Source organism: Acanthochromis polyacanthus, chromosome 1 (genome assembly GCF_021347895.1).
Source record: "Acanthochromis polyacanthus isolate Apoly-LR-REF ecotype Palm Island chromosome 1, KAUST_Apoly_ChrSc, whole genome shotgun sequence".
NCBI lineage: Eukaryota > Metazoa > Chordata > Actinopteri > Pomacentridae > Acanthochromis > Acanthochromis polyacanthus.
This window is the reverse complement of record NC_067113.1, coordinates 13,433,117-13,445,126: the sequence shown is the minus strand read 5'-3', so window position 1 is coordinate 13,445,126 and position 12,010 is coordinate 13,433,117. Positions and strand designations below refer to the sequence as shown.

The 12,010-nt window shown below is 38.9% G+C and overlaps 1 protein-coding gene across 7 annotated transcripts in view; it reads left to right on the top strand.

Annotated features, from left to right (window-relative positions):
- The first annotated feature begins 1,417 nt into the window (after window positions 1-1,417).
- The window catches only part of syt14a (synaptotagmin XIVa), a 59,206-nt gene continuing 48,613 nt past the window's right edge, over window positions 1,418-12,010 (top strand). For 6 of the 7 annotated variants that reach the window (XM_051946426.1, XM_051946415.1, XM_051946463.1 and 3 more), the window contains exon 1: window positions 1,418-1,456. In XM_051946426.1, the coding sequence (XP_051802386.1) occupies window positions 1,444-1,456 (13 nt within the window). In that variant the 5' untranslated portion in view covers window positions 1,418-1,443. The remainder of the gene's footprint in view (window positions 1,457-12,010) is intronic. The other variant, XM_051946436.1, reaches the window with a different exon arrangement.

Genomic DNA, 12,010 nt, shown 5'->3' with positions numbered 1-12,010 from the left:
TCTCTGTCTTACACACTCACTCAGATTTTGATGACGGCTGGATCTATACATGTGCCATATTCCTTCCTTTTCTTAATGATATATTTAACTGCATTCCAAAGATTTTCAGCGACTTGTATCTAACCTCTGATGTATTCTTTTCAATAGCCTTTTCACAAAGTTGCTTGAAGAGTTCATGTGTCTTAATGGTGGAGTTACAACCAGGACTACTGATTCGCTTGAGACACAGCCACTGCACTAAGATGGTGAATACATTACAATTTACATTTTATAGGCAATGTTGGTTAAATATCTTCTGAAATACAGTCACTGGTTTTCAAAACAAATACAAAACAGTGAAATTTCAATGTTTTTTTTTAAAACTACTATGCATGGATGAGGTGAATCTGAACAAGATCTTCCAGAGAGGCTAAAGATTGTTTAAGTCACAGTTTATGTGTTTATTGAAGCATTTTTTTTGTATTTGTGTGTATGTGTGTAGTTAGAATAAGCTCATTTTATTTTTGTTTAGTGAATTAGAAGGTATTTGTTATTAAATTTGGACGGTTATTTAGTTGACATTTCAGTGATATCCAGTAATTTTTCATTAATAAGTGATTGTTTCCAGAATAAATATTTATGAAATTTGTAAAGACACGATCATAATGAACATAAAAAAACCCTTTTTTATTATTCTTTATTGAAACTATATGCAAGAATTATATGGACTTCAAAAGCCCTCCAATTAAATATTGACCCATCTAGTTAGCATATAATTGATCAATGTTGGTTAAGCTGCATTATTAAACAGAAAGTTATTATTTTATTTAGTTATACTGTAGTTATAATTATAAGCAGTGTATTACTGGTGAACTAAATACATGAGCAAAAAAATGTATAAAAACATTATAACATTAACTTAAACAGTTTCACAATTTGTCTTTGCTCAACTTGAATAAACTTTTGAGTAAGTTAAACTGCATTTTTAAGCTAACCAGATATGAGTGCTGATCACAGATTCACTGTTTGCAGCCAGTTAGTCTGTAAAAGCTGATAATAATGCAGCAGAAATCTCTTTAATGGTAGATGAAGTTTATTTGAAGTCAATGTGCACATCTTCATGTATCTTCCAGTTTGATAAACTTCGTTAGCTTAAATAGCGAGTGACCGTTAGCTGCAGTTATGCGAATAACTTAGCTCTTCTGAAGGCGGAATGTGTCGTTTTTAATGAATGAAGAGCTGTTTCACCACTTTTACTATGACACTTTTAAACTGTGTTTAAAGATATTTGTTCTTTGTGGTTTTTCAAGTTGACTCTATGCTCCCCCACCTCTGCTTCAGACTCTCTCCTCCTCTGCGAGTGGTGGACTGTACCACCCCGCGGCCCCCCCCCTTCCCTCGCCCTGCAGTGGGCCGCTCCCCCTTCTTTACCGCCCACTTTGGTTGAAGCCAAAACAGAACATCATGGCGATTGATGGTAAGTAGGCCAATAACGTCTCTGCTTCCTTCTAATTAACTTCAGCTGGAAATAATGCGTGTCACAGGTGAACTGTTTGAGCTGTAAAGTAAACACGGTCTCCGGTGTCTGGGGCTCGGTTCGACTGGAGGCAGTGAAAGTTAATTTGTATTTGTTTGAAGCGGTGGTTCATCAATGAGTGAGAGTGTTGAGAGGAGTGTTGGAGCGGGTCTGGCTGTTTGTATCGGTGCTGAACGGAGAGCTCCGCCGGTCAGTCTGCAGGACGTTCGGCTCACTGAGGCTGGAGCTGCTGTCTGTCTGTTTGCTCTTCATTCAGCACTACCCCGGCTGTCTTGTGGCTCACAGTGAAGTCGATTTGCTGTCACGTAGCCTCGCAGCACGTTGGTGACTTTACAAGTTAGATTAAAGAGAGAAACCCTCACACATGTCGGGCTTCATTCAGCTTTAGAGGCGCTGCTGGAGCTCTGGAACAAGCGCAGCACAGAGTCCACGTATGATGACTGTGTGTTGTTTTCCCTCCTTGTCTGTCTGAAGTGTCCACATCGGAGCTTTTTTACTGTTCACCTTTACCTTGTAACTTCTTGTAAGCTGCTTTGGTTTGTTTGATCAGTATCAGAACGCATGAAATTTCACTGGATAGAGGGCAAGAAAAAGCTTAATGATAGCTGACCTGCTTTGTAATAATAGAGAGTGGTAGCATTTTTCAATCACAGTGAAAGGCTGTGTTCCAAAAAACATCATCCACTTATGGAGAATATTATACGGTTAATGTAAATTGAATGTGAAAAAACACAGATAGATAGAGCTGAAGTTATTTTTGAGCAGTGAGAGTGAAAAGCTTGATTGGATGCTAAATGTATGAGACATTACATCATTTTCATGTCTTTTCTAATTTCTCAAAATAACACGACAGAGATTTAACTGGTGTGATGACATATTTAAAATGACAAATCTACTCTGAATTATATTATGACATGTTTCTTAATTCAACTCTACAGACAGTTCTTGTTTTTATATTATTTATTACTAGGTAGAATATAACAGCACACAGTCTTAATCACTTATCATGTTGATGTTTAAGGCCTTCACCGGTCTTATGGGAAAAAGAAAACGTAGTAGGACATGAGAAATACAGGGCAGTAGACATCACCTTTAGAAAACAGCAAAGTGACGTCAAGTCTCCAGTTCGGTCCGTAAACTGGGCAAATGGACCATCCACGCATTCATTTTGGGGCTTCAGGACTTTGCTAATCATAATTTACATTGTGAAAGTTAGAATCACGTTGTTGAGCATGAGTATCGTCAAGGTGTCGAGGAGAATCTGTAAAAAAATAAATAAATATACACCTTAAATGTCACTATACTCTGAAAAACCAGAGGTAATATTACTGCATTTTTATGTTGATTCACTTCAGGCTTTTTTTTTTTTAAATAATAAATTCACAGTTGTTCCAGATGGTGAAAACAGCCAGAGGGAGAGCACTGGAACTTTTTTGATGGACAGTATTTCTTTAGATTTTCAGTACAATAATGTTAATCTGCATCTACAGTATTTTGTGTCTTTTAAGGGACTTAAGGATGCATTGCCATGTAGAGACAGACTGAACAAACAGCACAGAAACTGAAAGTAATAGTGGCAGTGCTTGCCAGTGAGCCAGCATAAACTGAGATCATAGGCCTCGACGAACAGGTGGGCTTTCAGGAGTTTTTTGAAAGTCACTGTTAAAAATCTTACAGGAGGCGCCCGTATAGCTCATCGGGTTAAGCAGGCCACCCATGTACGGGGGCTGGTCTCCGACGCAGCGGCCCGGGTTTGATTCCTGCCCGCGCCCCTTTGCTGCATGTCTTCCCTCTACTCTTCTCCCCATTTCCTGCCACTATCACAATAAAAAAAAGGCAAAAAAATTTTTAAAAATCTTACAGGAAAGGAAAGAGTTTTAACCCTCTGCCACATTGACGACTCTGTCTCCAAAGATCCACCGTGGTAGGTCCTTGTTTGTTGGCGATGGTGAGCAGACCTGTGTCCGAGGACTGCAGATTCACTGGTGGATGATGTCTGAGGGATGAAGGTATATATAGACACTCACTGGCAGCCGCTGAAGGTGGGACTAATGTGCTGCCATTGCTTGGTGCTGTGAGGAACCTGGCAGCTGAGTTCTGTGGAACCTCTTAGGGGCTTTGCTTGGTAGCCGAGACTTAATTTGCAGTAATTCAGATGGGAGGTGATATTTTTTATAGTTTTCCCCTGTTCTGAGTCTTTTTTTTTTAACATATTAGAGAAAAGTACAGACAAAAGGAGCATCTTAATGTCACAAATTCATGTTTTGTATAGATATCCTGGATTAGGATTTCACTCTAAATATACCAAAGCAGGAAACAATCAATGGTCAGTACACATTGTGCAACGCCCACCATAATAGGTGACTTTTACTCCAGTACAATCTGTTGCCGCCTCTTTTTTCACCATCATCATACCTCTCAGTATACCAGACAGCCACACCTCGCCCGAGGCTCAGTCTGCTCCGCCCACTGACCTCAGCTTCCCCACTCCATTAGTCAGCGAAGTGCACTTTCCTGAAAGGCCATGATTATAACAGTTCTTGGCAGCGATATTTCACTGGAGCTAGTTTCTGTGCTGAGATTTATGCAGCAGCTGTGGGGCTGACTGACAACCTGCAGCATCCAGTGGCTGACCTGTCAGCAGCAGTGGCAGGCTGCGTGTCTGTCTGTACTTGTGATGTTAGGTTGGATGAACATCACCAAGTGTCACAAAACACGGAGACAAGTTGTTTCTCTCTGACACTTTAGAGCAAAGAATTCACTTAGCAGCTACAAGGCATCGTTATTTAGATTGCGACTTGCCATCTCGTTTAAAGGTCACCCGCATGTAAGTACAGCTGCACCTGTGGAAGTTTTCTGTGTCAATGCTTTTACAAAATTTCAGTTAATTACATACTTTTAAATAGCAAACACATGCAAAGGTGCAACTGCCATTTTAGTGTTTGATTTAGGACGGCATTCGTCCTTTCAGTTAAGCATTTGAGAAATTAATTATTGGAGAAATTGTGAAAAAACAAAAAGACAGTGCCTTCAGGTTATTTTGTCTGAAACTTAAACAAAATAAAGAAGCAATGAAACTATAAAATGAGACAAAGAAAAGCAGCAAATTCTGACATTTTAGAAACTGAAAACAGCCGCTTTGGAAAAGGTTTTTTACACATGACTGGGAGATTAAAGCTAAAAGAAAGACACAGAAAGTGGAAATAGTAACATAAGTATGTTATTAGGAGGAAATCATTTTTATCTACATTTACCTTTAGCTGTTCGATGACGTCTTCAAATAAAGTGTGACTCACAAATTTCAGGGTTTCTCATGCCTAAAGGCTCATTCTTTAGAGAGTATTTCGAGATTGTAAAAATGCAATAAGTGACATTCATTTGTGTGATCAAGTGTGTTTATTTTGCTAATTCAGGTCTGAATGACCATCTTAAAGCACCTTTATCAAAGCATGCTGCTTTAAATACCAGATACTCTTAAAGCATCTTAATTGGATGCACTCAGTAGATTCTCTGTGAAAAGCACTTTGAGGGACTTAAGTGTTGTTGTGAAGCCTTTTTAAATAATGGAAGTCCAGTTGAGGAAATGCTAATCAGCATTAACGGATGCACTCAACTTTTTTAGATAAGCTGTAAAAGCAGATTCCGATTTGCTTCAAAGATGGATGATTTACAAAAAGCTGTATTTTCTTGTACAAATATTATGTCTGCAGGCTCCAGTGGGGAGCTCAGTGAGTGAGCTCCATGCATCAGCTCCTGTGACAAGCTGTAGACAGATCGACTGCAGCCCCAAATGGATTTCACATATCCCGGTTAAGCCTGGTTTTCTGGCCAGCAGATCGAAAGCAGCCGAGCTTGTGCACTTGGTATTCTCAGTGTGTGCTGTGTATGAAGCCTTGCTGAATGCTGAGCCTGAGCCAAGGGCAGAGTAGGCAGGCCAGGATGTGTTGAGGTGTGGAAATATTATGTGTTAAAATTACAGCCACAGAGAAGCTGACACTTTGACAGTATTTTCAGAATCTTACTGACGTGTCTGCCAGGTCATTGTGCCTCCGGTACTTTTTTTCTTCCAGTTTTGCTCAGCTCATTTAGAAATACGTACATAGGTGTCCCATATGTTGTTTGATCTGATGGAAGTAAAAACAGCACATAGTTCTCTAGAAACATTAAGACCATAGCTTGCTGTTGCTTCCTGTCAAGGATTTCTCGTCTCCACCTCCCTCCTTTTCACTGGAATGGCTGTGTTTGTTTTGGAGAGCGAGAAACGGGATATGAGGCGATAATAGCCAATATGTCTGTGGACCATTCGAGCTAATGTGAGCTATGAGACAGTGAAGCTGGAATAGAGCAATACATTACTTTCGACGTCGTCTTGTTTCCTGTTGTGTGCTGCAAATCAGACCAAGAGATTTCAGTATTGCAAGTAGCTGCCACTCCTTACATCGAAGGTCTTTATTATTTATGATGGTTCTGATTAAAGCTGCTCTAGTCAATATTTTCGCATTAATAATGGATCAAATGAGTATATGTAATGTGAAAGGTGTTGCATGTGCTGACGACCTGACATAATATTACCACCTGACGCTGCAGTGCCTCCAAGCTATACGGTGTGCTTTAGCATATTGTTTTGGTTCACATGCCAGAGATTTTACTGTTGTGATTGAGCTTCACCAATCTCATTAGGAGATGTTTGGTTTTGCTCTTGTTGAGACAATAATAAGTAACATGATAAACTGATTTTCTAAGTATGTGGAAGGATGAGAAACTTGTTAAATAAAAAAGAAAACATTTTTCAGCTGCACTAATCAGTATTTTCATATAAATAATGGATGATTGGCTGCATGCAGTGTTAGAGGCAGTCTATGAAGCACTTAGTTGTGAACCCTGTTTGTCTCAGTTCTGCTAAACATTTTTAGCATCTTTCAGCTAATTATTTTTGTTTCACAAGTTTTCTTTTTTGTTTCCTTTAATAGATTTCATTGCTTTTGTGTCCAGTTGCACCAAGCAAATGGTTTTACTTGTAAAACTGTAGTTGATGAACTCACCATACACTGCCCGGCATAGTCAGGCAGAAAATTAGCCACTAGCTGGTAAAACACAGTTGAGCATGTACCTGCTACAAGGCCAGATATTCCTCAGCAATTGATGGAAACCAAAAACAGTGTAATTTGACAGATATACACTGAGTTAATATTGTTGGCATTTGCTAACATGTTAGAAATATCAACTGAATAAGCAAGAATAATTCAAATATTTGCTGTTGTATGGTTGGTTCAAGTGGCCAAATTAATGTGGCAATATTCTAGCAAGATTAACATTGTATTCTAAGAACAGACAGTCCTTAGAACCTGAAGAAGACTGCCTGGGTCTGTGTAACAGATTACCTTTAAACTGATTAGTTTAGAACTGTTTGTACATTATGTAACCTCCATATACTATATAGAAGTATATATTTTTCTGATGAATTATGGATATAGACATTGCTCTTTAGTGCAGTTTTAGACTCTTATCTTTGACAAATGCTTGCTAATATTCCTCCAAGGACTACTTCCAGGAACCTTGGGTTTAGGGCCTCAGAGGGTTGATCTGTGGAGGTTTTAATGAGCGAGTAGTTCTTCAGTGTCTTCCTTTATTCTGGACGCACACACCTAGCCACTCATGCTGTGCTGCCATAGGCCCAGCAGACACATAAAGATGGATTTCACATCCACTGTTCTGACTCAGCAACAATGCTTTTAATGCCGATTACATTTTTTTTGTCATTTCAGTGCTCGCTGTCTGTTCGAGACAAGGAAAGTTTCTTTTTTAATTTAGCTACTGATCAGCTCTGAAGTTGACACACGGCCAGCCAGCAGGGTTGGAAGATGAAAAAAACACAGATGGGCAGTCCTAGCTGGGATCATTGCATTTTTCTTAGATTAACTCTCACACTTCCTCTAACGCTTATTGTGATATTGATGAATTCATCCCAATAGAAAGATTCAAAGAAAGGATGTCATATGGATATAATAGAGATTTGAGTCGGACTTGGGAATAACAGTTTTTACCAGAAGAAAAAAGTTCAAATTCGTATTTCTGATAGATCGTTTTCTGCTGTATTATTGCCTGCTACCTCGATTGCAAGCTATCATCAACTTTAGAGCAAGTGTGAAATGAATACACTCACTCTAAATTGGGTGGTTCTTTGTCCGTTCTAAAAATAAGACATGAAGGGCACTATTTTTGAAAGTGTGTTTCCATTGCCCAGGGTTATGGATGGTACTGGTAATATAGAGCAGCGGTGAGAAAGAAAATCCAGTGCAACAGATGTAGCTGTAGACTGACGGAAACTGTTGCTGCTTCATGAACTTAGAGCTCAGCTGTGGAGTAAGCTGGCTAATCTTTGACACAGTGTATCTTCCAAGAGCTAATTGGCTTAGCAGGGACTTATGCTGAAGTTGCTCCCTCGTGTCTTTAATAATGACGACACGAGCAAGTTTCATGAGCAACGTGATGCAGCACAGACCTTCCCTCTGCCAGCTTCAATAAAGACACTGAGTGGTTTTCATGTAAATCGCTGCTGACAAGAAATTTGTCCTATAAATCAATTACTGCAATTGTTGAGAGGGTACGATATGAGTTCCACGAGGCAATACAAGCTGATCCTCGGTCAGTGTTCCACAAATGAAGACCACTGCATGTCTGGCTACTTAAATTCCCTAAATACAATCTCTTATAAAATAGTTGCCTGCATTCCTACTTGTAGTTATCAGTTTTAAAGCTGCATTAATGGATTTTTTTTCTACATTTTTGTATCAGTCAGATAGCTGTGTCAGTTGTTTAAGGCGTTATTTCCACATGTAGCGTACAGCTGTTGTCAGTGAAAGGCTGGTGAGGCTGCACATCTAGAACCAAGTTACACATCGACAAAGTTAGCGACCAGTTTCTGAACACAGCAGAACAGCTAACCACTAAATAGACAGATAATTCACTTGCTTTACTTGATGAAGAAGCATTGCACAATGTACACTTTTGCTGTTTGTTTTTCCGTGGCAATACTTATAACTTTTTCTATTTATAAGGAATGTTAGTCATGTGTTGTTGTTGAACAGGCTTGTGGAACAGTCACTTTGCATTTCACCGCTAGCTCTGTTTGAGCATGTGACAAATAAAAACTCTTGATCTTGAAGAGTGAATATTGTCCTGACATTGATAAGATGGACCTGGATACAACTTCAGATCTGTGCTAATCTCACAAACTGTCCACCACCTTCAACCTGGGTTGATTTTTTTTATTCACACATGGAATAATCACTGAAATGAACCAAATGCAGTGGACATTTTTTAGTAAAGACATTTGTAATTACAGTAACACCCAAATCAGCTTGGGTACACTGGAATTTGTTAAACACCAGGATGCTTTAATTATAAATGAAATGGACTAAAATAACATTTTCAAAACTTCACACTGCCGAGTTAATAAACACAACTGCCAGAATTATGTACCCTTGTGGGTGGCCAGCACACACACCTGTAACTCCTTGTCATTAAACAGACTTCACCTGGTGGTGCAACCAGGTACAACAGCAAATCTACACTACATTGTATGGCAGGTAAACTGCATGTCCCTCATCTTCTGCCTTCTTGGTCAATATATTATTAATCAATTAAAAATTTATCATTATGTAAGCTTAAGAAATCAAATGTGATTCCTCCTGGTCTGTAGTGCAAAATGGGATATAGTACAAATTTGCAATTATCAGCACCCAAACAGAACAAATAAAAATCAATAAATGCTGCTTTAGAGCTATGGGAAAACTTTTTGGAAATGAAACTCATTTACTTTATTGCCAACAGTGAGAGTATGACAACTATGAAACTCTGTTTGAATGGTTGATACGAAGGTGCTTCCATCAGTTCAGTTTGGCTTTCAAAAAGCTCCGTCTGCAGGTAGCAAAATCCACCTGATAGCACCTTTAACGCTCATTAAGAATACTGTTACATCTTGTGTAACTGGTGTAAATGTAAAACAACACATTTTTCTGTCAGTCATTGTGATGACAAAACTGGTGACTGTTCAGAACATACTCCCCCATTAAAGAGATACGTGTTGTTTCTACATTTCAGTTTTTGTCCTGAGTAAACAAAAGAGATAAAGGCTAATGTGTCAAGTAGTGAGTCAGCTGCTAAATGTAGCAATATGACAGTGATGTCCATCTTCTTTAACGCACAGCAACAAAGGAAAAAGTCATTTTTCCCCAGAATGTCAAATAATTTCTTTAAATTAATAAACTTGTATCTGCAAAATTGGACTCATAATGGGGCCAACACCACTAGTTTCTTTCCCAAGTTCTCTTCTGTTAAAGTGTGTTCTCTCCACTGACCTCAAACAAGCCAATAACTCTGTCAGGTCAATTTCTTCAGCCCAACTTTCTGTGTCATAGCCTCAGTCCATCTATCTCCGTCTCTTCTGAACCCAGACGCGTTAGCCTCGGCAGCCTGATTAGAGGGGGCAGGTAGAGGAGATTCCTTAAAGAATCTGGGACAAGCCGTAAAAATGCTGCCGGCCTGGTCCCAGGCGTCTTGCGTGAGGGAAGACTTCGAAGCCACAGGCTTTACCTTGATTTAGTTTGCAGAAGCGAGTGCTGCTTCCTGGTGAAACCAAGAGTGAGAAACAAGAACTCATAAGATGCACATGCTGTATTGATCGAGCTGGTGCTTCAGATTGATTTCTTTGAGGCTCAAGAGGAGATCAGATGAACCTCTCCGTGTAGTGACAATGTTTTAAGAGCCTGCGGTCTGTTTTCAGTGTGCACTCAGAAGCATCATGGCCAGAAACAGACAATATTCCCAGTTCAGTCTTTGCTACCACAAACAGACAGCACTCCATGCTAAAACATCTACTAACATTTAATTTGTTCAGAGGGAGTCATCTGATCAGATAATTAACAACTTACTGCCTACATTATCTATGAATTCAAAGACTTTTGGATTCATACATGACAAGTTTGATGCATTTCCCTGTGAATGCATTCATTTTCTTATTAGAGTATCTGTAAGGGTGAAGGTTTGGGAATTAATGTGAGATTGCTGAGAAAATTCTTCTTACTTTATCTAGAAGAGACAAGTCAACTGTTCTAGTTTTGATCCACGATTACTAGAATACAATGACACGAAATGAAAATGTGAGTTTGTTTCTGCAAAGATACTTAGACAGTGCTAGTAGTGTGATATGAGCAACCAGCACTGTAGTCAAGACCGCATGTAGGAAAATGTTATTTTTGACAAGCATGGTGTGTGTTTGTGTGTGCGGCGAGTGAAGGAGGAGTGAAGAAGCGCGGGGAGCTTCCTCCCACACACAGCTGCTGTATCGATCTGCTGGACAACAGCAAGAAGTCGGCTTTCAGCTCCTTGTTTGGCAGAAGGGATTTTCAGACTGTCTTGTCTTGGAGAAGCACAACTCTAAGCAGCTGTGTTTACCGTCAGCAACTATCTGTCATGCGCTGGTTCAGGTCTTATTAAGGTTTTGACCGTTTTCCTGTGGCAGTGAATATATCAGTTGATTGTGTTCCCTGTGGCGCTTTGGTTACTTTCCTGCAAGGAAAGGTGTTGCTAATAGGTTTGCATAGAGTGATACTGGGAATAATTACATGCTAAATGCTGGGTGATATTCCTATATTTAGTATTAATTAGTTTTTTTTAATGACTGACTGATTGCCACTAAATAATGTTTTATGACATTTGTTGTGCAGAAGCCATATAAATGCACTGACATGCCACAGATAACGTTTTATATGAAAATGTGTCATGTTTTTACCTTCATGACATTTTAATGTATTTGTGTGATTTGCTTAATTAAATCATTGCTTTTTTTTGCTTTAATTGCAGATACAGATACATAAATATTAATTTAAATGTGCAACACCAATAAACCATCTGCAACTGTTCATTAATATGTATGAATTTTATAAAAACCACTGACTTTATTTCATGTCCTGATGCCCGAGAGATTTGAATTAGCTTTTTTCATTTCATCAGGGTATGGAATTTGCGCTGCTTCACAGACGTAGAAATAACAGTAGAAGTAAAAGGGCACACAGGGACTGTGTCGAGAAAGGCACTTTTCTTAGTCCGAGCTGGAAACTCACCTCATTATGTTTAAAAACTCTGCAAGTTCTGTAAAAGCAGTAACTCTCTCTTTCAGTAGAATCAGTAGCACAGAACTTTCAGTTGTTTTCTTCATAATCTTGCTGCTTATTATTATTTTCATTATTGATTCATCTGTTTTCTCCATATTCAATACATTTTACAATCTGCAAGAAAGTTTCCCACAATCTGCTGCATGTTTAATATCAGAGAATGCAAAGAAAATCAGCAAATACGTTGAATACAGCTCCTTTTCAGTTAAGAATTTTTTCACAAAAAAATAAAAGTAAAGTAAAGAAAGTAAAGTAAAGAAAATCTTTGTGTCAAAATGTAGAATAAAAGTAACTCCAGCACCGTTTTGGTGGGAAATTG